This window comes from Halictus rubicundus, chromosome 9, assembly GCF_050948215.1.
Source record: "Halictus rubicundus isolate RS-2024b chromosome 9, iyHalRubi1_principal, whole genome shotgun sequence".
Taxonomy (NCBI): domain Eukaryota; kingdom Metazoa; phylum Arthropoda; class Insecta; order Hymenoptera; family Halictidae; genus Halictus; species Halictus rubicundus.
This window is the reverse complement of record NC_135157.1, coordinates 14,242,570-14,268,184: the sequence shown is the minus strand read 5'-3', so window position 1 is coordinate 14,268,184 and position 25,615 is coordinate 14,242,570. Positions and strand designations below refer to the sequence as shown.

Sequence of the window (25,615 nt, the reverse complement as noted above, 5' to 3'; positions counted from 1 at the left end):
AAAATAGGACAAGGGACTACCGGGCGTGCTGCTTGCAAATTCCATTATGCAAAGGGAACGCCACGACGAGCACCCTAACTCGAACAATTTCATGTCGATCGTAGGAATCGGAAAAATCTCCGAGGGTTATTTAAGAACGCACGGCAAAACGAACCGCTCGAAAACCGGCATTATTATAATCTAAATATATCCGCGCGATCGGTCTTATCGTTTTTCCATCGAAATTAATTATTTTCTTAATTGGATGCTGGTCGATTTGTGCTCGTTGTCCGCCGGGCAAAAGAGAGCCGAATGACTTCATCAAAAATCGAAACGCCGGGTTTCTTATAACACGTAATTGTCGGACGAGCAGCGAAACTCCGCGAGAAATAAAAGGATCGGACTTTGTTCGGGAATAAACCCCTTTCGAACGATAATAGACTCTTTTCCTTGAAACCATAATCCAATCAAGAGCACAGGCTCTGGCGACCATAAGTTCGAGATCGCCGGCGCGACGGCGCGCTAGCTTTTTCCTTCTCTTTTATTGTTTTCTTTTTTTTTTATATTGTTCGCGACCGGGTTAGGCTTCTCTCTCTCCCGCCGCATTCAAAGCAAGATACTTCTATAATCTTCGGCGAGGGTATAATTTGCCGGGGCGATTTCGCAACGAGGTCTCGTAGACGCCCAAGAACAAGCGAACGTATTAAGGAACACCGCACGAGCATCGCGATCAGCCGTATCTTAATCCTATTAGTTCTCGTGGGATGAACTTCGCGGAGAAATGATAGAGATTCGAGGCGAGCGGGACGAGATAAAGCCCAGGTGGATCCTACGATCCCGATGAACGCTGTCCAGTCGAAACGGTCGGACTCCATAGTCCTGCAATATATGGGACGCTTTATTTCGCCAGGCACATTCCTATTCTGACGGGGAGTATGCAAAAGTGCTCGTTACCGAGCTCCTTCATTTTCGTTAAGCAGCGTCCAATTCTCTAACGCTTCCAAGGTATGTGGGAGTCTTTTTATCTGCGGACTCCATTTTCTTTGTAACCGAGAACTAAACGTGGCTTTCTGAGAGCCTCTCTGGAAGAATTTATGCGCTACAATTTTCAGAATACTTTTAAAATATACCTGAAACATATATCTTGTTGAGACTCCTTGTGCAAGAATTTTTAAAATACCATTAAATCGTTTTTAATAGCCCCAATGTATGTATCTTCATCCTTCATGAATTAATCTGTTGCACTCGAAGCTATTTTAATTCTAAAACTAAATTTTTCTTCCGTCTTAGAATATTTTCATTTTAATCATACGAAACCGATCCGACCTCTACATATAATATTTAAACGTTTAGTAATCTGTTAAACACAAACTTTGTAATGTAACAAATATTTTGTAATATTTTTTGTAATTTCTTTGAAATAATGCCACAACAATTTTTAGTGGTGCTCCAGAGTCACCACTCGAGTGCAAAGGGTTAACCTTTTGCACTCGAAGCTATTCTAACTCCAAAACGAAACATTTCTTCCGACCTAGAATATTTCTATATATTTTTTACTCATGTTAATCATACGAAAACGGTGCAATTTACTCGCGCAACACCGAAACGTTTAGTAATTCATTAAATACAAACAAATTGAATAATGTAACAAATAATGACACAGCAATTTTTAGTGACGCCTTAGGATCGCCATTCGAGTGCTAAGGGTTGAATCATTTCCAGCAATCCCGACTTATATCCCGATGAATTAAACGAATTAATCCACCGTATTAAATCGTTTTCGGCAATAATCAATGAATCGGCGAATCAAGTCCTTTTCATGACATCGAATTAACTAACTTTCATTTCACGAATTAAATCATTCTTGGTGGCCGATTTGCTTTCGTCGAATTAAATTGTTTTCGGCAAGTCCGACGTGCTCGCATGCGGCGAACCGAGCGCAAGCGTCGAAAGGGCAACACGGGCGAACAAGAAGGGAAAAGGGAAGAGGAAGGGCACCACAGGAACGTATGTCGCGGGTCCGGCACCCTCCCCGGTCCCCGTGGCAACATCTGTCAACCAGGTATATATACCTGACAGGCCGATAAACTGGCTGACGGAGCCACGGACCCGCCTTGCATTATGCAATCGAGGCGCGCCGAGCTTTTCTTTTCAAGGTGTTCAGGAGAGGCGGCTCATGCAGGAAGGCAAGAGAAATAAGAAAGAGAGGGAGAGAGAGAGAGGGAGAGAGAATGAGAAGAAGCAGATAGCCATAGCCCTTTCGTACGTTCTACCACCTGCGGCTACGAAAGGGCCACACCGCGAATATTATTATCCGGGTGCAGACACCGAGACCAACAAAGATCGAAGAATCTTCTCACCTTCTCCCACCCGGGGAGGCTTGAATTAATTGTCCTAGCGCGATGCACCCATTAAAACCCTCCTACGTGATCCAGCCGGTCTGTTCCCCCTTCAGGATCTTCAGCCGCCTCTCACACGATTAATCTTGCTCGCTCGGATCGTCCAAAAACAATTTCATTCGACTCGAGTCTTATTACCGTCCACCTTGGATCGCTGAAATATTCCCCCTCCATTATTTTATTACTTTAGAGCGGAACACCGCGAGAAATTCCGCGGAGAATTTTATTTCAAATTTTTTAGACCGTTCTTGACTTCGGTTCGAGTTTTGTTCCGTCCTATAGTCGATTTTAGTCACTCGAAATTCCCACCGAGGAGGCACGAATTAATTATCCTAGCGCGATGCACCCATTAAAATCCCTCCCACGTGATCCGGCCGAGCTGATCCCGAGGATCTCCGACCGCCTCTCGCACGATTAATCTTGCTCGCGTTTATGAAAGAAAATTCCAATTACGATTTCGAGCTGCTCCTCGATCGCGCTTCCTCCGGTAACTGGTTCGGCTCCGGGGAGATATATCTAGTTCTTGCATACTAAATGCACGGGTTTTTACAGCGAAAACACTGGAACTACGGGGGCACGAAAAACTCGTTCTTCGAACCAGAATTCTCCGGTGTACGATTATGCGAACACGCGTTCGTGGGGAATTATTCAATAAGGTTATTTCCATGGACGAGATCTGAATAAATATACTGTTGCTGTAGCGTGGAAGAGTTTTGCTGATAGAGATAATATTAATTTAGATACGTGTTCAGATTCTCGATAATTGTGATTCAAAAAATTCGGAACCTGCCATTTTGACGGTTCCCGTGACTCTGAAACTATTCGCTTCGACTTCACAGAATTTTTTCAGAAAAAAAGGGGTTCCAAAAGGTATGAAAATGCTCCAGCTTCCCAGCATAGTAGTCGCCAACGTTCAGCATATTTTCCAGCGTTCCGAATCAATGGCGGACGGTTCGACGCTCCAGCTCGGCGCTCCCAAGACGGAAACGCGAGGATGCTCGCGCGCCAAGTGTATGATTATTGTAGTTCCTCGAATGGAGGCGATAAGACGCATAGTTCGTAGCCAGATAGGCCGGGCCTCTCGCCGATATCGCCCGTTGTTTAGCGGCTTCGAAACGATTTCCGGTGCGCAGTTTGCGGTGCAAGCTCCGTTCCGTTTCGTTTCGTTTCGTTTTGCTCCGTTCACAGTCGGACGATTCCCGCTCCCGATGGATATCTGGCCCTCAAAGGGAGCCATAAGTTGGGAGTATTATCTGGCCGGGCGACGGGTTGAACGGTCTCTCGTAAACGCCGGAACAATGCTCGAACGTTACCGATTCCTTGGGAAAACCGATTACCGAGGCGCGAGGCGTTGTGATTACAACTTTTGCATAAGAAGCCCCGCCGCGGAATAGATAACCGCGGGATGATACAGGTGTGAAAACCGCCTACAGGCGTGTAAACCGCCGCCGCCAATCTCGGCTAACAATTTCAAATTATCACATTACACAGTTTTCTAGCCGAGGAGCGCGGCAACGGCGGAATTGCGCGCGGTGATTACGGGTTGCGAACCGCGCCGCGATTCTTTTTCTCTTTTTTTTTTTTTTTGCCTCGCGAACAACCATTTGACACCGTTCGAGCACCATAGAGGATCATCAGCGGCCGCGGGGACGTCCAATGGCCGCCTCCCCGGCCAAATATGGCCGGTCGTTTCCACATCGCGGAGTAAAAACCGCCGGAAAAATGCCCACCTTGCTTTCTGTTTTCAGTCGCAATTCGGGCCGGAATTGAAAAAGTATAATTAAAATAACTACACAAAGACAGGAAATTGTCGGGAACAATATTGACAATAATTCATACTATGAAAAAGTGAATAAAAATACAGCTACACTAAATTCTAACCATATTTCCAAAGCAAATATAATTTCATCGGCACTGCAGACTGTCATTTTGATTAAATTAATTTTTCCATTGGTCCATTTAACACGTTGAACGCCACGTCAGCCATATGTGGCTGACGGAATTATTTGTGCGGGTTTTTAAATGAATTTTTACGTTGATATATTCATTGTACTAAACTTAATTCGGATCTGTAACATGCAAGAAAGTTCGAGGATTACTCAGTATCGTACATTTAATGTTTTGTAATTTTTATTTCATTAAATAACTTACTTTGATTTTATGGAATTTTTCGGGTTTCTAGTTTGGCGTTCAAAGTGTTAATTATCGTAAGACAGAAATCGTGGACCGAGGGGCTAAAAAGGGAATTCTGGGAAACGGTACGAGCAAAATGGAGGAGCACAAGTGCGGCGGGATTGACCGAGTAGGTGAGACAATTCCAGGACACCGGAAACGCGGTGGAAAAGCCCGGAGCGATGGGGGTAGAAGGCTTTAACGCTCGAACAGTCGCTTTGTTGTCAGTGATTTATGGGGTCTTATAGGAGGCACGGAGATGCCGACTGTCTGGTGTCATGGCATTTCGTATCGCAGTCACTTCGCTTCCGGGGTGTCGTGAATCAAGCGAACACGTCGCGACCAGCGCGATTATACGACCTCGCGCGCAGGACACGTAGGGCCGTAGGTACCTTCTCTTCCCCGAGCTTTATAGTAGGTATACATCTGTAAAAGATCGGTACGTTCGTCCAGTCCATTTATTGCCGGTGCCCAACAGTTTCTTCGCTCTCCCGGCCTGAGAACGACCGAAGATTTACGAAGCGCGGCCGCGTATCGAGTATCTAGCGAAGATACTCTTTTTTTTCCCCCCGAGTGCTACGATGCGCCCCGTGGTGGGAGTTGACCGATCGCTTCTTCATAGTTGTCGGAGGAATCACTATCTTCAACCCCTGTGCTCTGTTCGCCTTTTCCTCGGCGTCCCTCGATTTTTACGAAATTCCATTTCTCCGGTCTTGCTGCTGATTTTTAGAGTTCTAGAGATGGAGTCGTTGATTAGGATTGTTATCGCAGAGATAATTGTTCAGCATAAGGTCCGTTGAACGTAATATCGAGCTATTTCAGTACCGTCGAGTCACACTGACTGCAATCCCGTGTCTGGCAGGTGGGCAACCGGAATAAATTCGTTTCGCAAGCACCAACAATAAACGCGTTTGGGCGTTTAACGCGCATTATGGTGGCCCATAAAATATCCCGGTGTCCAGACCGAGTCGTCTCGTCTGCTTCATCTCTCCGATTCTTTCTGCTGGCAAATGTACAGGGTGTCCCAGATAAAACCTGAGATAAAAATCAAAAGAGGAACCGCAACTGTCTCGTCTCTATTCTTAAATTGTTTACGATTCGAAACGTCTCTCATTCGTCTGTCAAAAATAAGTCAATTTATTAAACAGTCGTAGATAAATTCGTTCGGCGTCGGATGACACGCAGATGCGTATTACTCACGCGTTACGTCCGCGATTACACGACTTAGCCCCGTGTCCACGGAATCCTGTCCTACTCGCGCTGCTCCAGATCATTCTTCACTCTTTCAGCTTTCGTTTTATAACTTTCTATCATACATTACTGTCCGGGGAACATCCGGCAATATTCCGGCCGGTGGATTAAAACGACGCGCTAATAATATCACTGTTTGTTAATGAAGTCACTGATCCAGATAAGCAGAGTCGCTCTTCTTGAATCTTCATTAGAGCATGTGTCTTCAATCTTCATTGCGATCAAGCCAAAAAGTCGATCCAGGTCTTCGATGTTCATTAGAATCAACTGAAAGAATCATGTCAAGCCTTCAATGATTATCAGAATCGAGCCAAAGAATCTATCCAAGTCTTGAATCCTATTTAGAATCAGGTCTATGGATCAAGTCAACTCTTGACTCTTCATTGGAGCTGAGTCAAGTCTTGAGTCTCCATTGGAGTCAAGTCAAGTCTTGAATCTTCTTTGGAGTCAAGTCAAGACTTTTATCTTCGTTGGAGTTGAGTCAAGTCTTGCATCTTCCTTTGAGTCATGTCTTGAATCTTCCTTTGAGTCATGTCTTGAATCTTCCTTTGAGTCAAGTCTAGCCTTGAATCTTCCTTTGAGTCAAGTCTAGCCTTGAATCTTCCTTTGAGTCAAGTCTAGTCTTGAATCTCCATTGGAGTCAAGTTAAATGTTCAATCTTGTTTGGAGTCAAGTCAAGACTTGTATCTTCATTGGAGTTGAGTCAAATCTTGAACCTTCAGTAGTGTCAAGTCAATCTTGAATCTTCTTTGGAGGCACGTCAAGTCTTGAATCTTGAGTAGAATGAAATCAAGTCTTGAGTCTTCATTAGAATTCAGCCAACGACTCAAGTCAAGTCTTCTTTGGAGTCAAGTCAAGTCTCGAATCTTCAGTAGAATGAAATCAAGTCTTCAGTCTTCATTAGAATTCAGCCAACGACTCAAGTCAAGTCTTCTTTGGAGTCAAGTCAAGTCTTGAATCTTCAGTAGAATCAAATCTAGTCTTGAGTCTTCACTAGAACCAAGCCAACGAGTCAAGTCAAGTCTTCCTTAGAGTCAAGTCAAGTCTTGAACCTTCAGTAGTGTCAAGTCCAGTCTTGAGCCTTCACTGGAACCAAGCCAACGTCTCAAGTCAAGTCTTGAGTCTTCACCAGACTCAAGTCGAGTCTCGAGTCTTTAAAGTCGCGCCAAAAATTCGTCAATCCTTCCACATTAAGAGTTAAAAGAATCATAGCTGCAGTACTTGCATAAAATGCAGAATCTACTGCAATCGCTGCACACTTCGCACATTGTTTCAAATAAAACTAAAACCAGTTCGACTGTCTTGGGAACGTGTCTGAACAGTCTGTTCATCGACGTTCATTGGAAAGGCGCCTTAAATCTTGGATTTATTCGGAAGTTGAGCTAAAGTGGTAAGGCAACGAGTAATCTCCGACTCGTTGGAACTGGACGTCGTAGGCGTCAATCGTAGGCTAACCGATCCCTCGGATTAAACTATAGGAGTACGATGAGAAGAAGAAGAAGAAGAAGAAGAAGAAGAAGAAGGAGGAGGAGGAGGAGGAGGAGAAGGGGATAAATGAAGTTGAGCATGAGAAACGATCAACGTGGCCCTCTAAGAGAATCCCACTGCTCCACGGTTCCTGCATTTCCGAGATACGCTTTTATGGTTGGCGGTGCTCGTGCACGCGTCTCCAGTTTCACGTGCACGCGCAGTAACGAGCGGGTACCGTAAAGGGTAGACTCGCGGAAAACCAGATGATCTGTCTGCCGAACGTCGCATAATCCTCCAAACCCTTCATCCATGACCCTCAAAACCATCACTTATAATATTATAAAATTCCCCGGCAACAATCACATCTATATTTTAGTCCTGAACTGCTGATGTCTACGCAATATAAAATTAACAAATCCATGAAAAAATCGCTTCCGCAATCCACCCCCTTTTAAAACCGTTTCTAATCTTTCCTCCACATTAAGAGGACGCTTCACAGTACCGATCCACGCGGTAATAATAATTTCCTTCGACTAGAGCGAACGGTTTCGATCGGTCGTTCATCGGAGGGGACGTGGGCGTCGATCGTGCGGCGTCGGGCAATCAGCCGGCCATCTTCTGGATCACGGTGCGGGATCCATCTGGATCCTGAAACTTGAAAGAATCGAAGGTGGAGAACACGTCGCACGAGCGTGCCCCGGCCGTTTCTACGATTCCCACGCCCACCATCGCATCTTCGACCGCAAAAGCGAGAGAGAGAGCAGTTCGCTGCCATACCGGGGTCCCTAACCACTGACATTACGTCTGAAAAAGCCGTCCATGAGCCGATTCCATCGTCGTCGTGGTCTGCAGCCGGGGCCTATCGTTTCTCCTAGAAAATGGGCCCTTTGATTTCGCTCGGGCATCCTCTTAAACGATCCACCGTAGTCTAGATCCTATCCGAAGATCTCGCTCGCTCGCTGGCGCGGCGCCCCGTCTCTTCCTCTGGCCAGAAAATATCTATGCACACAGAGGTTCTGCATACAAAGTCGACGTTATGCAACCGGCTAGCGGGACCACCGATGAAATTACGATTGGTTCCGGGGTGGGAGGATAGCCTGAACGAGGGTTACCTGGACAGAGATCAGAGTATCACCTGGTAATTGGTCGGTTCGAATCGATCAGGAAGTGACAAGCGGTTGCGGGTGGTCGGAGAGAACCTCGTCGGGAGATTTATTAGCCGTTAATAAGTCATCACCGGTTGGAAAAATCTGCGCGAAGTATCTTAGAAGCATCCGAGACCAATTATGCGCTACCCACGCCATTAATTTATTACGATTTATTTATCGAGAACCGGCGCGGCGGTCGTTTCTGCGGCAAATTAACCGCATTGTAGCTAATCAACATCTGTCTACCTCGTCAACGCTCGGCGAAGCCTTGCTTGATTACCCCGGGAATTTTATGCCTAACGTGAGCGACGATGTTTGTACCTGATATGATAAAAACGAGAGGGCACAGTATTAATTTTGAAGAGATGCTTCTGCAATTTAGACTGTTTCGTATGGTACCCTCTCATTTTTATTTCGGTGCACAAATTAATTCGCGGTTTTCTCAGTGTGTCAATTGTAACGTCATTTTTAACAGAAATAAAATGAATGGGTTCGGAAAAATTTGGATCACTCTCAAAAATTCTATATCAATAGGGAGTTTGACGAAATTGCAAATTTTGTAGAACCTTGCACGGAACATTGACGTTGTTTTAGAGGATTCTGTGAGGTGGTTCGACAATTTTGTATTGTTTGAGCGCGAGGAAGGTTTTTCATTGTTAGAGGGAAGAGAGAGAGCCAGGAAGGTATTCCAGCCGGTGTCACGACATCCGTGAAATCCTGAGAGACCGTGTTCGGCCTTCCTCGAGTTCGTAGCTCGTCGCTGGAAATCGTTAAGTCGCGGGACCAACGGCTGCAATCGCCGACCCACGCACAAGAGACGTGGCGACACGCTTTGCAACCATGCCGGACCACCGTTTCGAACTTGGACACACTCTCGCGATTGCGATCTTGCACGGGCGCGAGACTCATTTTTCCTTCCAGCCCGGTGATCACCGTGTCACCCTTATTTAGCTGACAGCAGCACTACCTAGACCCTGGTTTCCCAACATTTTTTACCTCTCGGCTCCCTTTTCGAAATTGGTTCTCTCCAGCCCCGTCTTTGAACAAATTATCCTTTTGGACACGTCAGAATTTCAATTTTTCATTATTTCTTGGCGGACGTTGAAATTTCTACTTGTGACCATTTTTTGGAGGTACATAAAAATTTCAATGCATTACACGTTCTACAGTAATTAATTTCCTTCATTTTTCATTTTTCTCATCTTTAATGTTTCACTTATAACACTTTTAATGTTTCCCAACTGTTAATGATTGATTTTCAATCAGCAGTGCAGCGCAGAAGAGTTTACCACTTGCGGGAGACAGTCTCCGTAATTCGACTCATTAATCCGCATCACCGGTGAGACTTTTTCTTCGACAACTTGTTCGAGAGGTTATTATTTCCATCTGCGTCGCGTAAGTGAGATAAGCTTGCGGTTTAACGCTTCTAAACCTGTCCGTAACTACTTACCACGCATTGAAGTCACCGGTGCCAGCTCGATGGTAATACAGTCGCGTCGAGATCTTCGTTCAGTTATTACTGGACTGCGACTCTGTGCTATTTCTTATTTTTATGGACTGTTTTATGTACACTCGAACCAAGTAATAAATTGCACAATCAACTGGAACATTTCTAGAACCGGACAGAAAACATTAATAGGTACGGAAGTGTCTTTCTTCGGTTAAAAAAAAAAAAAACAATCCACAGTGTAATGATAATCATCATAACATCAATTTCAAGTCTGTCCAATTGGAAAATTCCTTCTGGTAAAAATAAAGAAATGTCTTTAATTGATCTCGGTGTGGACTTGCCCTTGCATTTTAAAAATTGTCAATTAGAGTTCGTTCAATTAAAAAATTCCTTCTGGTAAAAAGAAGTAAGAAATATTGAAATGTAATTTCAAAACGTGAAAAATAGATAACCAGGAGACAGACAGAATGTTCAACCATACTGAAACAACACCGTCGCCACTCGAATCGGCGCAACAATCGCGACAACCCGTTCGATCGCATTCCACGCCGCCAAACACAGCGCAAACACACCAGAAACATCGAGCATCCGTTCTTCCCGAGGAATGAAATCATAACGAGAAACAAATTCTCCAGCATTCCAGCCGTCCGGCAAACAAATTGCTGTTACGCGAAATAATTCAATTCCCCGGGAAATTAATTACCGTCGGCCCCGAGCGAGAAAGAAACGACGAGGAACGGGCCGGAGTTCGCGCAACAAAGTGAATCCAACGCGATAATGACGAATGCATCGGGACGCCGTAAAGCGTTTTATAAAACGTCCGTTTATCTCTCGAACGTCCCGGCGATAAATGTACCAGCGTATCTCCCCAATTTGTTTCCGTTATCTCGGATTCGCGTTCCTTTTAATCAGACTTTATTGCGTAGATTTTTACCGGCGCGTTAAGTGAACGTCCACTTAAAGGGGAAAACGCGAGAGCGAGAGAGAGAGAGAGAGAAAGAGAGAGTGCTGAGAACGGAAGAAACATTTCGATCGGGACGTTTGTCGTCCTATCGTGAGGAGTCGAAACGCGGTCGACATTATCGACGTTCTCGTTATCATTATCAGGACCGTCGATCTTCATTAACGTTCACAATATCGAGGAATGCGGCGGGGTGGTAGCGAGAGGAGAAAACCGGATCCGGTTCGCAGCCTTCGTGTCAGCATCGGGAACGAAATTCGAGCTTATCGGCCAAGTGTGCGCCGAGTTAAACCTCGCTTTCCACGAAATTTCTCCGAATTTTCCCGGGGAATTTATTTCCCGATCGATTTCGTACAAATGTGTCAGCTGGGGGAGAAAGTTCCGAAATAAAGCGAGCTTGAGAAAGAGAAAAAGAATTTCTCAATTTCAATGAAATTATTTCGCTTCTAATGGGGTCGCTCATGGATGATGGTGTTCACAATGGAGTCCCTCCGATCGCAGAATTAAAATGTGAGAAACGACGAAGCGAAGGAGGTGAGGAAGCAAAATTGAGAGGTAAAATAAATCTCTAATCTAGGATCTTTTATTTGAAAATTGTAGTCACTTCGGGGCGTGATTAGGTGTCCCGGTAGCCGGCCGGAGAAGAGCGATAAAGCCGCGAGCCGAACAGGAGGAAGAGGAGGAGGTGGCGAATATATGAAACTGGCAAGAAGTAGCAGAGGCAAAAGAAAACGGCTCCCCGCCACACGGCCGTGAGTGCAAACACATGCTGTAGCTGATAACGAGCCGTGTGCCACCCATCACGTAAGCGGCCGCGGCCAATCTGATAATCCGTGAGACGCATAATGATTTATTATGTGCGCGCGGAGACGAGAGTCCGCGGAGGAGCCGGCGCCGAGAGCCGCGGATCCTCGCGATCCTGTCCGGTTCCGAAAGTGTGTAATTTGATGAGATAAACGGGCGTGGCGGTTTGCTTGTTCGCAGCAGGAAATGCCAGTGAATTATATTTGAACGAGTCGAATGTTGATTTTCTATGGCCGATGATTTATTTCGACGAGGAGGAGACAGGTTATCGTGGCGATCGCGGAGGCGCTGGCGAGAGATCATCCAAGCAGGATGCTGTGCCCGGGGAATTTTTTTTATCTGTCTGCGATACGCTGAATTATCGATACTGTCGAAAATCCCGAGAAAAGTGATTTACCTGTTTCAGTTGTAGGAAGTAATTCCGGTGATTTTAAAAGAACGTAATGGATAACGGGGAGGCTCCGAGAAGGTCTATTCTCCGTAACTCTAGTCCCTTTCTTCCTTCCCTAGATACCTTTCAATCCTCCCAAATCCCTTCCTAGTTCCTTCTCTAGTCTAGTCTCTTCCTCCCTTCCCTAGATCCTGCCCCACCTTCCTAGTGTCTTCCTCCCTTCCCTAGATCAACCCCCACCCCTTCTAGCCTCTTCCTCCCTTCCCCAGGTCCTTCCTGTCTTCCCTAGCCCCTTCCTTCCTGCTCTAGATATCTTTCCACCTTCCCAAATCCCTTCCTCCCTACCCTAGTCCTTACCCTAGGTTCCTCTCCACCTAGTCTAGTCTCTCCCTCCCTTCCCTAGATCCTGCCGCAGCTTCCTAGTCTCTTCCTTCCTTCCCTAGATCAATCCCCACCCCTTCTAGTCTCTTCCTCCCTTCCCCAGGTCCTTCCTGTCTTTCCTAGCCTCTTCCTCCCTTCCCTAGCCCCTTCCTCCCTGCTCTAGATATCTTTCCACCTTCCCAAATCCCTTCCTCCCTACCCTAGTCCTTACCCTAGGTTCCTCTCCACCTAGTCTAGTCTCTCCCTCCCTTCCCTAGATCCTGCCGCAGCTTCCTAGTCTCTTCCTTCCTTCCCTAGATCATGCCCCACTTTCCTAGTCCCTTCCTCCCTTCCCTAGATCAATCCCCACCCCTTCTACTCTCTTTCCCCCGTCCCTAGCTCCTTCCTCCCTTCTCTAGACACCTTTTCACCTTCCCAAATCCCTTCCTCCCTACCTCAGTCCTTTCCCTAGGTTCCTCTCCACCTAGTCTAGTCTCTTCCTCCCTTCCCTAGATCCTGCACTACCTTCCTAGTATCTTCTTCCCTTCCCTAGATCCTCCCCACCTAATCTAGTCTCTTCCTCCCTTCCCTAGATCCTGCCCCACCCTCCTAGTCTCTTCCTCCCTTCCCTAGATCAATCTCCACCCCTTCCTAGTCTCTTCCTCCCTTCCCTAGATCAATCCCCACCCCTTCCAGTCTCTTCCTCCCTACCCTAGGTCCTCTCTACCTTCCCAAATCCCTTCCTCCCTACCCTAGCTCCTTCCCTAGATCTTTGTTCCCTTCCCTAGGTCCCCAACCACCTGGTCCAGTCCCCTAGCTCCCTAGTTCCTTTCTCTCTCGAAGTGGAAACAAAATATAATCGCCCACTGTAGAGATATAAAATAAATTCATGTGGAATATTTTCGTAACGCAACATTCCAGCATTCAATGCTATTCCCAAGCGCGCATTAGGCGCTAAGTAATTGAACAGGACTGCATACACACGAATGCCGTAGAATTCCAGGCCACGATGGGACCGCCGCTCTAATTGATAACGCGTCAGCGTGATCCTCCTGTGACTGGCGCGGACGTACGACAGACGGGCCGCCGGTTTTTGACAAGCGTGTCTAGTAAATGTTTAAAGTCCTCATACATATTCCCGCGCTATAATACGGATAACGGGGGCGAATATACGGACCACTCCCATTTGTTCCGCGAACAGAGAGCCGAGACGCTTTGAAACGTTCCCGCGTTGCGAAACGAGAGGTCTCTCTCTCTCTCTCTCTCTCGCTCTCTCTCCCGCGAGAGGAATAACATTTTCCCGCCGGAGGCGAGATCCGAGAAATTGCCGGGGCGACGAATATCTTTCACGGAGACCATCAACCTGGGCGTGGCCTTTCAAGTGGCGCATGTAATTCCGCCGGTCGCCGTAATCTAGGCTAACAGTTCGCTGCGGTAACGCGTCTATTCCCACAAAATGCTCCGAACAACACCGTCCGCCGCGTCAAATCATCCTGAACGCCTTCCTTTGATCATCCGCGTCTCGGCTAACCAGGATGTTCTCAGCTCCCAGCTACGGTACAGGCCCGGCTATCCGTACCCTCGTCAAAAAGGTCTCGATACTAATGCGACTAGACGCTCTAAACCTAAAAGCTCTCATTTAATTAGCGTTGGAAGTTGTACCACAAGATTCGACGTTTTACAATTGTCTTACAATGTAAAGATGTTCTCGTGAGGAGTCGTTAAATAAATTGTAGATTCTAGAAGGCAACAGGAATTAATTAGAGCAAATACTTTATCAGTTTAGCGTTAAATTAGGAATCCCAAAGATCCCTGAAGTCTGAAATCATTGTGGAAGGATCTGTAGGCTCCACAGGAAGTGTCTGTGTCAATTTTATCGGACACAGTGTAGTCCACAGGATCTAGGATAAGGATCTATAGTCTCCTGAGTGTAAATTACAGTCAACCGTGTCTCCCACGTCGGATTTATAGGATCTACTATAGTCTAGAATGATCTCCGAGGGACCAATACCCTTTCTATCGAGTCTGTAATGTATCCTTTTTACTGGAGCTCTAAAACCCTAAATGCCATTTTCATCGAGCGCCTTTTCTGTTGGATTTATGCGTTCCATATCGATTTTATAGGATCTAAGTGGCCTTGTAGACGATCTAGTATTACTTCTGACAAAGTTTCAAGTTCCCCTCGATTGCTATAGCACGCCATCATCCTGATCTGTTACTGGTCCGTTGCACTTCTCAATGTCCCTGTCAAGGTACCGAGACCCTCTCGAACGTAGAATAAACCTGAGAATATTATGAGAATAACGAGTCATTTCATTCGATTTTCGAACATTTATTTTAATGTAGATTACAGATATTAAGAATAACGTAGTACTATTCTTAGGAGTGATTTTTTTTCGCGTCACGCGAACGCGTGCGTGCACCGAAACAGTTGCTTACCGATAGTTATCTAGAACAGGATGTCGTAGATGCTGTTACCGAGGGCGGGATACAATCTATATACAAATACTGCCGGTTCAATATATCTACAGGATCGAACGCGCTACCGCATCTCAAAAAACTCGACAAACGTGATCGCGCGTCCTTCGATAGGCTATAAATAAAATCATTTACTCGAATAGAATTCACTTAATTGCATTTCGGTGTTCACTGTCGGTGGAAAACTCTCTGTCTCTTTAGAAAAAAAAAAAAAGAAACAGCGTTTCTACGACAGAGACGACAGATCTCGCAGGATCTGTCGCAGCGTCCATTTTGTTTCTTGTCATTCAAAAAGCTTTCTCTCCGAAAAGCTTTCTCCGGCGTTCAAAAGCGAACCTAACGCTTTCTCACGAGGATAATTCGATCTCTCCTGCAGTCGCGACGTCGCGACGCAAAATAAAAAGTCAAGTGTAATTATTTACATATTTTGCACTTCTCGTAGGAATAGCGTCCACCGTCGACGGACGAGCATCTTGTTTTTTCTTCTTCATCATTTTTCCATTCGCTCGCCAGCGTTTGAGCATCGTAATCTCACACACCGTCCCGGACAATCTTAACTTAATCGATCTACTATGTACACGTGCGAGCCGACGCTCCATATACATCCTCGTTTTATTTATAATAATCTAACGAAACCGAGTTAGTAGAAAAGTTGTTGAGCGGCGGCGCGTATAAATATCGTCAAGTATAAAAGCTCCTTCACGGTCGAAGGAGGAAACATAGTGGTTCATTATCCAGAGTGCACAAAGTCACAAGACGCGGCCGGCGTAATTTGTTACAAAAATCTAGGGACAGTTGTAGCTGAATCACTGCGGCGCCAGCAGGAACGTACCCGGTTCGAGTTACAGTGATTTACCGTCGTTTGATTATAAATAAGCTATTAGTAGAATTACATTGATAGCGCCTCTGCGATTGGCCACAGCTTAATGGACTGAAATTATTTTTCAGATATTGCTCATTCGTGCAGTGTTTTTGATGGTATTCATAGAATACATCGGAGGAGCCGCGTTCTTCGACTTTGGCGTAATCTGTGCGTTCTCGCATTTCTCTAAATCATTCGGAGGACGTCCATTCGTTCCAATGATTTTCATTATGTTTGCGGGGGAGATGCTCGGATGAATATTCAACACGTATCTTAAATTGTACGAAGTTGGACATTTTAAGTTGCAGTGACATGTCCGATTATATTAAATTGTATTGATATGATCATTAGACTGCGGATTCTTATGCAAAGTAAAACAGACATTCATTTCTTGGCTTAATAACTTTAAGGAGTTTAAAATAATAACATTTTTAAACTCTTTAAGTCCATTTACAGTTTTGCTTTCTATTTTCGTCATAAATGTCAGCAGTCCACTGATTACATTGTTATTGCGGTATGTCAACTTAAAAATTCATTGTTAAATCTAGACATATAATTCTGCTATCCTTTCCACGAATTAAAACAAACACTCATTTTTTGAATCGTCGATAATTTTACAATTGACCGGATACGTGTCGAATATTTGTCTAATACAATTCTCCCGCGCCCAGCGGAAATTGATGTTGCACGTTCGGACGTCCTTGAAGAGCGTATTTCGTTCGGATATCGTTGCTATTAGGTTCGCGAGTCCCGCCGAGAGCTACTTAACAGTCGCTAACAGCTGTTGGATAACGTCGTAAAGATCGCGTGCCGAATCGGCGAGATTTCGAAACGCTTCGAGAAGCTGTTGCGCAACCCTCTCCGCAAGTTCCGCGACGATTTGCGCGGAGCGTCCCCGATTATGGCAAATATGGCAAACGCGTCTCGTGTCGAATCGCGCTCGTCGTTCTCTCCGTCTCGAATAAATACGGTTCTAGGACTGGCGGGCTGGCGTCCATTTTTCCGACGAGTCATGCTCTGTCCCGCGAGGACAGAACGTCATCTATGTACACACACACAAACAGACAAACACAGCCGCTTGACTTTTCGATTTTTCGCACTTGTCGCGAAAAACAAAGTACGCCGATCATGGTTTATTTTTTTTTTTTTTTTGCAAAATGCTCGCGAGCTGTGTCGATTTGAAAAATTGTTGCGTGCGTTACGAACGGTTCGATTTGATATTTCAGATATTCTTCTAGCTATAGTTAACAATCTTAGCTACTGGAAGACCATTGGGCGTAAACAGTTGATTGAATTTTAAGCAGAGCTCAATGTCAGATTTTTGGACATACTTTTTGGCGGCAGGCATTAACTTTTTGTTACAGAATTTTATAGTCTAACTCTTTGAGATTGTGTACAATTTTGAGTTAGAATTCATAGTATTAAAGTTATTGACTACGTCTTTGTGTCCAATTCACATGATCCAGAAGAAAGTACTGGACCAATCGACTCGAAAATTTAACTGTATCTTCAGAAAGTGTCCTACTAACATTCAACTAACAATCAAGACGATGGACGGTACAGATGATTTTTTAACGCAAAAAGTACAGCAACGTCTCCAGTAAAATTGGACATGCGACTTCGAGTGGTTACCACATCTTACAAAATAATTATATCTCGTTGATTGCAAGTCTCTCAGAAATTTATTAAATTTGTATCTTCAGAAAACGGAGCCTAGGAAAATATATCAACAGTCCTCCAATAAAAGATCATTCGCAAACAGTTAATAGTCTTCCGGTATTTAAGCCTAATCTTCCGCCATTCCTTTGCCCTCGTTCCGTCGATAACACGCTGTCTACCCTAAGCACGTGACAGAGTGTCATAACACCTCCACATCTCTATTGCACATACGAAACACTGTTGCTCAAGGAACAGCATAATCCCTTTCATCGCCGCGATCATTCATCTCTTGCAACAATCAACCATCCTAACACCTAACGTCTCTCAACATCTTCGCCGATCATCCCCCAACAAAAAAAAACAACATAAATCTCTCTATCAAACTCCCGCGCATAATTTACCATATTTACAACGCGAGTGACTACTCGGCCTATCTCTCACTCACATGAACAATCATCGAAAAGCTCTCGCACCCCTCAAGGGTCCCAGCTTCGTCATCACAACAATGGACGGAGTCTCAGACGAGTCTCAGCTGAGTCTCGGGCAAGCTCGCGCTCGACGACCGCGTCGAACGCTATGCGAAATGATCTACAATGTCCCTAACTCGATCCCTGTCAGACGTAGACCTCTCCCCTCTTGCTGTTCGCAACGGGTGCCGTTGCTGGCATGACGGTGGTGGCTGTTGTGGGCGTGGTTGCCATCCCCCCGGTAAAACTAGCATTGGTGCAGGACACGCTGCTGATCTTCCTGGTGTCCTGGACCCGCTGATTGGGTCTGCAGAGGTCGTGGCCGATGCTGTTGGTCCTGGGTCGTGTGTCCTGTTTGCAGAGCACCATGAGCCTGTCGATGTTAGGTGGATCGTGGCCGTTCGACACCGAAGCTGCTCGATTTTCCCTAGGCTGAAGACCCGGGGAATGCGGCAAGGACATGCTCCTGTCCTCCCTGCACTGGAGCACAGGGGGTCCCGGTAAAGACGCTGACCTCCTTCCTCTGGGATCAGCTGGTTTCGAGTCCTGCGTTGGAACCGTAGCCACCACGTAGCTCAGTTTCTCAGGGTTCATCAGAATAGGGGATCTGTCGTTGTAACTACCGAACGTAGGCGAACTCCCATTGCTCCCCAGAGGACTGGCAGTGTCCCCGATCAAAGGTGTAGATCGTTCCTCTTGGATGCTACCGCTCCTGCTGCTGCTGCTACCAGAGCCCTCTTCCTCGCTGCTGTTCACCTCGGTTAGGGTCGCCTGAACCCCGTTCGGCTGTGTGTTTGACCTCAACATCGATGCCGAAGTCGTTGTCACCAGTCCCAGCTGTGTCAACTGGCTCATCGTGACCGGCGTCAATGTTACCGGTGCTACCAGACCTGCGCTCGTTAGGGTTGGTGATAATACTGCCTGCGCCAGGGCTGCTGCACCAGGTTTCCCTGTCGACGGCGTCCCCTCGGCTTCCTGGATCGGCGAGAGCACCACCTGCACCACCGGCAGGTCCGTTGCGTAGTGTCCATTCGCAGGGATCACGCCAACGACACCTGCCCCGATGTTCGCCGCGTTTGTTGCTGACAAAGCCAATCGTTGCTCCCGGTCCACCACCTCCTTCGTCACGTCCGGCGTGGGGATTCGGGGCCTGTTCTTCAGGGAGATTGGCACCGGGTTCAGCTTCGTCATTGTACCTGCGAAGGGAGAGAAGGTCGATTAGATCCGGGCAGTGAAATTGGTTGTGTTGGCTCCTATAGGGCGAAGCTTGAAATAAGGATTAGCGAGTCCTTCAGGTTTTCTTTGTTGTAATTAGGTATATGGATATGGCAGCGGATGTGAATATACAACAACGTAGTCTTACTTTCAAGTGTGTTTGTGGTAGGAAGGTCCTAGACCGACTGACTAGGTCAACGCGTGTGCGCTGTTCAGACGCGTGTCAGTATTATGTTTATAATTGTACAGATGTCGTCAGACAGGTATTACATTGATTTCTACCTTATCGATAGCTTACAGTTACAAGCATATATGTGTATATATAACATTCTTCAACAGTCGTTTATGGAAGTTATACGATTTTTAAAACGTAGTTCTAGAAAAATATGGTTCTTACGGACAATAGAAATTCGGTAAAAATTAATTTGACCTTTTCCGAGATCGGTAATTGTTTTACGGTCCCAGGCCCCGTTCGTTCGAACCACGCGGCTGACATAACGTCTCCTGGGAGAAAAAGATAGTTCTCATCTTCCACGTGTCTAAAGTTCCCGCGACCGTCGCGTTCCGACGCGAGAAAAACTTTCAATGAAAGTCGTCGTGGTCGTTTCCCGAACGCTTCCCCCCCCCCCCCTTCACCCGTGGACTCGTCGCTCATGCGTGTACAGCAACGTTGCGCAACATCGTGACCTTGTGCAACCGAAACAATTTCCGCGATTGCGATCCCCTCGAAAAAAAACTTTCCTAAGACCTTGTGCCTTTTTCTTCGGCCCGATCCTCCTGTCGGGAGTATTCCAGAACGAAAATACCGCCGACGGGGAAAAGTACAGGGGCAATTAAGTATGGTTGTCTGTTCTATACCGAGATCATCGGAGGACCCTGTCCTCCTCCGAGTCTATTTCCTCGTTCCATCTAGCGGTAAAAGTAACGGCGTCGCAAAAATTCCTAATCATCGTTAGAGCATCATTGTTCCCGGTGTCGAGAATAACTTAATCATCGGCCTCGATCTGCCCGGTTCCGGCTATGGCGAACCGTGAGCCCGTCGGGCCTCCAACTCCATAAAAATTAGAATTATTCCAATCTGAATTTTTTATTCATAAGTGAACCTGGCAAAAGGACTTTAAAAATGCAGTAAATTGATTTCTGTGTCTAATATCCATTTAGTACTTTGACTCGTCAGGTACACATAGAGGGCATTATTATTTTATTACACTCGAATATCAATTTTCGTTACAGTTTCTTAGGTAAGTTGATTTAAGCAGGAGACGAAATTATTCTTCCACTTTTTTTAAATAGAATCTTCAAATTTGGTTACGATTTAGAAATTGTACAAAATTCTAAAAAGAGTTTTCTGAATATTTTGACTAGTTTGCCGGTAGAATTATCAATTATCATTCATTTACCGAGCAATTCCTTGTGCTGCCGGTTCAAAAATGTCCGAAAATCGTTTTCCTGGTGCGCCGAGGATTTTTCCAGCATTTTTCGCTGGAATCGTTTTGCGAGTTAAGCTGCTAATCATCGCGGTTAATTTATGCGAGCGGAAGATGCTGTTGCGAGGCCCGCATTATGTAAAATTGCGTCATTATCGTTTAAGTGCGCCGGGAAAATGAACGTTGTTATGGAACACACGGCGAATTAACGCGGCCTGTAATTACGGTTCACACGTTCCCGCCACCGAATTCAATTTCTGCCGACTTCCAGCTGGCGAAACCACCGAATTCAATCTCAGACCTAGTTCTCCGCGTTCTTGGAAGAATTTATGAACCATTCTGGTTGAGATACTTGCCTTGTCGACCCATTCGTTGGCTTCGAACGCTTTTACGACCGACCAGTCGGTCGTAGAACGACATCTTCAGATTAGGGTTGTTCGTTTGCGGTAAACCACCTGTTTCGGGGCTGCTGTAGACGCTGTTGTGTCGGTTTCTCGACAAGAAACCACCCCCGCTGCTGTAGGTCGTTGAAGAGCTTCTAACCGAGCCCATTCTTGTGATTTGTCGTTGCAGCCAATTTTTTCGTCGCTCCACTAAAGGTGTGTCCACACTCTCCTGCGAAATTTCCATTAAAATGTTGTCAATTTTATTGGTGAACGCGAGGAGAATGCTGAAGAGTGAGTATTTTAAGTGGTACTTGAAACACCACAGGCTCATATAACTGTATTTTATTTTTTAAATCGTCTTTAGACAGTAAAAATAAAATTTTAAGGTTCATAATTTAACAGAGAAAAATTACTTAATCCTCAATTGAATTTTTCTATCGAACAGTTTAGTGTAAAAATTGTACCCACCCCTAGCAATTTTATCCACCAACCCCTTAATTTCTCTATCTGCAATTCTTCGTTTCACATTTGTACAAATCTAAAGTCCCCCAAAAATTAATAAGAACCCTTTAATAGAAAATATTACAATAAATAACGTACAGACTGCTTCCATATGTTCTATTCAACGATTACGCGAACAATAAAAGATGAAAGGAGGTATCTGCAGTTTGAAATGACATTTTATTCAGCCCAGTATGCCAGGATCTGATAGAAATGATTGAACAACGGGTGTGCATAGGTGTAAAAGCAGAATGGCATTTGAATATCGACGAATTCAAGTTCATTTCGTGACGCGCACTTACGTAATCGGCATACATGTCGTCCTGGTTCTTGCGGTGTTGAACGTGATTGTGGATCTGTGTGCCGATTAAAACGTTCGCATAAAGAGCGTCGCTGTCTTTGACCTTATAGTGTTCAGCAGATCCTTTCGGCTCCTCGCGCCGATATTGTTCGCTGGCTACGGTGTACGGTAGATCCTTCGGCACGACTTCGTCCCAGTATTGATCCTTCAGCAATTCTGGGTGCTCCTCGTGCATCTCGTCGACGATCATGTACCCTGCCTGCCACCATAATCACCATAATTCAACGTTACGTCCTCGTGAAAAAGTATAGGATACCAACAAAAATTCGTTTCGCTTTTACGTGACATTTCTGGACAAAAGAAATTTCAATTGTGTTCGTTCTAATTTAATTTTTATCACAGCCTTGTGATATGATTAATACAGCACCATTTATTTTAGAAAGATCAAAGACAGAAAATTGCAAGATTATTTCCTGTGACCTGTAGGCGTCACTAATTTTATTTCTAATAAGTACTTTCTTATAGTTCACTAATTTGAAACTGTCACAGCACAAGGACTGCACGCTATCGATTACATAACGCCAAATTGAAACGTAGATTAATTCCAGCGCAGAAAATTGTTTAAAAAACGTGTGACACATTTCAAGTACCGACTTTCATCTACACACAGACGACCTCTGTCCACGTGGAATCTATAATAAATGTTTTTCTGGCGATAAATTCACCTTGAAACGGGTCCACAGCTAACGTTTACAGTCCAGTAAAAAGTGCCGTCTAAATTGTTTGGCTATTCAAATCGAAGATTAATGAACGTCCGAAAGATTCGTTTTCCCTTGAATTTCTTTCAAGAGAAGCGCCTCCGTTCGACGAGATGACTTAATCGCCGAGTAATTCATAACCCATTACAGAGGATTACCATTACCGGAGCTGTTGACGTAGCGAGGAGAAGAAAAGAAAAAAGATTTCCGAGTTTTTTTTCTTTTTTCTTTCTTTACCTTAATATGACGGTCGATAAGCCAGTTGAGCTCGATGTCGTCGTCGTCCTCGCCGAAAGGATTGATCAGCACCTCGGCGACTTTCAGCCAGCCCACGTAGAAGCAGAACTGAAAGGATTACAGGTTGATTGATATCCGACAACAGGTTATCGTTTTACCGAGAGGCGAGTTTCTGTAGATTGTTTCTCACCTGCAGCGCCGTGAAAAATGGGAAATACATGTCGGGCTCCTCGTACTTTCCGCCTCCGACGTCAGTCCGCTCGATGAACTGTCGTCCGAGCAACGCGGAAAAGAAATACGCGTACAGAGATAGCGTGACTACCTGCAAAATGCAAATCAGCGACCGTCAATCTTGGTCCACACATTCCTCTCAATCCTCGCAATTCGCAACTCGCAAATTTTTTGGGAAAATTCATTTTTTGTCAAGAGACTCGGGTGTGACTATTTTTGTTCGATATTATGTAGCTCCCACAATTTTCACTATTTCTCAGCGGAAAAATTCGTGACAATTGTCGAATATATACCTTATAAGACCTGGTAATTTTTAGCGAAAAAGATCCACTAGTTTTTGTATAAAAAATTCGGAAATATGCTTGAACCAGAACCGAGTGACAGTGGTCACTGTGAAACTCTAAAATGTATCTTCTACAATTTTTAATATTGTTCAGTGAAAGAAATAGTGACTTTTGTCGAATATATACTCTATAAGACCTGGTAATTATTATCGAAAAATATCCACTAGTTTTTTTATGAAAAATTCGGAAATATGCTTGAACCAGAACCGAGTGACAGTGGTCACTGTGAAACTCTAAAATGTATCTCCTACATTTTTTAATATTTTTCAGTAAAAAAATAGTGACTTTTGTCGAATATATACTCTATAAGACCTGGTAATTATTATCGAAAAATATCCACTAGTTTTTTTATGAAAAATTCGGAAATATGCCTGAACCAGAACCGAGTAGCAGTGGTCACTGCCAAACTGAAAAATGTATCTCCCACAATTGTTAACATTTTTGAGTAACAAAATAACTAACAATAGTCGAATATATACCCTATAAGACCTGGTAATTTTCATAAAGAAATATCCACTGGTTTTCCCACGAGAAATTCAGAAAGATGTACGAAGTAGTATCAAGTAGCATTTGTCATCCCAAGACGATTTAGAAAAATCAGTTTTCCGATCATGTGTCTCCTCCAATGTTTACTATTTTCAAGTGAAAAAATTACTGGCGAAACTCACATTTCTAAGTAGCAATTTGTTAAATTAAAAAGCTTAATTATTTGTTAATCGAGGTTAGAAATATTTGTCACTTCCTTCATTCTTCACAATATCTATGAATTTGATCGTTCGTTGCAGTTTCTGAAACAATGATTTGTGAAGTTGCAGAACCGCAACGCAAAAACGAAAACGTGTGCGGACGCATAAAATTGTGATTAAGAAAAGAATTATGGGAGTGAATATCGTGCCATAAAAATGCTCAACGATTCCTGTGCGACGAACCTTCGCGAATTGCAATTCGCCGCACGCAATTCGCTCGTTGATTTCTCCGGTTGCAATTAAACAGAGACAATCGTCGTCGTTATTCGTCGATCAAATGATCGCCACTGCAGAACCGCGGTGGGAGAAACGGTAGAATCGACTAACAGAAATTTATTGCTGCACATATCTCTTGGTTACATCATTTGACTCGATTCTCGGAACCATTGTTGTACACTTTCTGCGCATGAAGGAAGTGTCATCAAAACCGATCGACGATAAGAAACCAATAATGGCGCCATAAACATAATGCCTCTCGTGGTCATTATGGTCTTGGAGACTCGGGAGAATTTATGCGGCATCGACTTGCCTCGCGTTTCTAGAAAAATGATCATTTATTGCAGTGGGAACTGAAAAATCTGTGAATTTCGATTTTGGAAGCGGAAAATCAAATTTAATACTTATCAAACGAGAATTAATACAACTGCTGCGACATTTAGCTTTATATGGAGGTCACCGGGTCCATTTTGACCCACATATTTCAAGAGTATTCTATAGCTACTCTGCTAATTCAGCCCATTCACTTAATTCGGTAAAATAAGAAAATGCGTAAAAAAATTTAGGTAAATATAATTTAAAAAATTGATGAACAATTGCCTAAATGGATCTGAATATTTTTCCAAGGAATTGCCAAAAATTTCAAATTTTTTAGGGACGAAGCGCTCAGAAGATTTTTGTCTCCGGCGATTTCAATGCGTGGCAAGAGCTGTCTAAAGAAACCCTGAGCGCAGTTAGGCGAATTTCGTGAAGCCAGCAGAAAAATCGGGTGGTGCAATCGGGCTACGTCGTAGGCAGAAGAACCCTTTTAAACGGTGTGGAATTTCAAACGGAGTCAGTGGCTCGACACACGTCTTTTTTAACGGGCTCCTCTTTTCAAGGCGTGCGTAACAACGAACAGGTTTGAATGAAATGGTATCAAGGTCGACGAGAGCACCTTTCTCGTCGAAGGCCACCAGGAAATGACACTTTATGCAAAACTTATCCGCGAGCAACAAAAACTGACCGATAGTTCAACATTGAACGCCGACGTTCCCTTGTAAAGGCTGTTGAAATTGATACTCTGTTCCTGAACTGCATTTTCGAAAGGGTAATTGATGAACGCGAGGCAGGCTTGAACATGCAATGTGCATTGCCCTTGAAGTGTGAGTACTCGTGTACCTTATAAAGTGCAGATAAATGAAGTTTTTCATTAAAAAAGTGACAGGAACGAATGTACAGACTTGAAGGCTAATGAAACTGAACTGAGAAACAACTTGGCGAATTTTTTGTGAAAAAATGCGTGATTCTTTCTGCATAAAAATTATCAGGTCTTGTAAAGTATACATTCGAATATTATCAGCAATTTTTTCACTCAGAAAATATCAAAAATTTTCGAAGATACACGCTATGGATGAAAAGT

General features: G+C 44.6%; 2 protein-coding genes across 2 annotated transcripts in view; both read right to left on the bottom strand.

Annotated features, from left to right (window-relative positions):
• Positions 1-25,615, bottom strand: part of LOC143357033 (L-lactate dehydrogenase) — a 234,350-nt gene that overhangs the window by 131,550 nt on the left and 77,185 nt on the right. The gene's annotated exons all lie outside the window — the stretch shown is intronic.
• Best2 (bestrophin family protein) overlaps positions 17,430-25,615 on the bottom strand; it is a 76,481-nt gene continuing 68,295 nt past the window's right edge. Inside the window, exons 6-10 of the mRNA XM_076793145.1 lie at positions 22,867-22,998; positions 22,677-22,784; positions 21,683-21,940; positions 20,850-21,108; positions 17,430-19,047 (exon numbers count right to left, since the gene is read on the bottom strand). Coding sequence (XP_076649260.1) covers positions 17,999-19,047; positions 20,850-21,108; positions 21,683-21,940; positions 22,677-22,784; positions 22,867-22,998 — 1,806 coding nt within the window. The 3' untranslated portion in view covers positions 17,430-17,998. The remainder of the gene's footprint in view (positions 19,048-20,849; positions 21,109-21,682; positions 21,941-22,676; positions 22,785-22,866; positions 22,999-25,615) is intronic.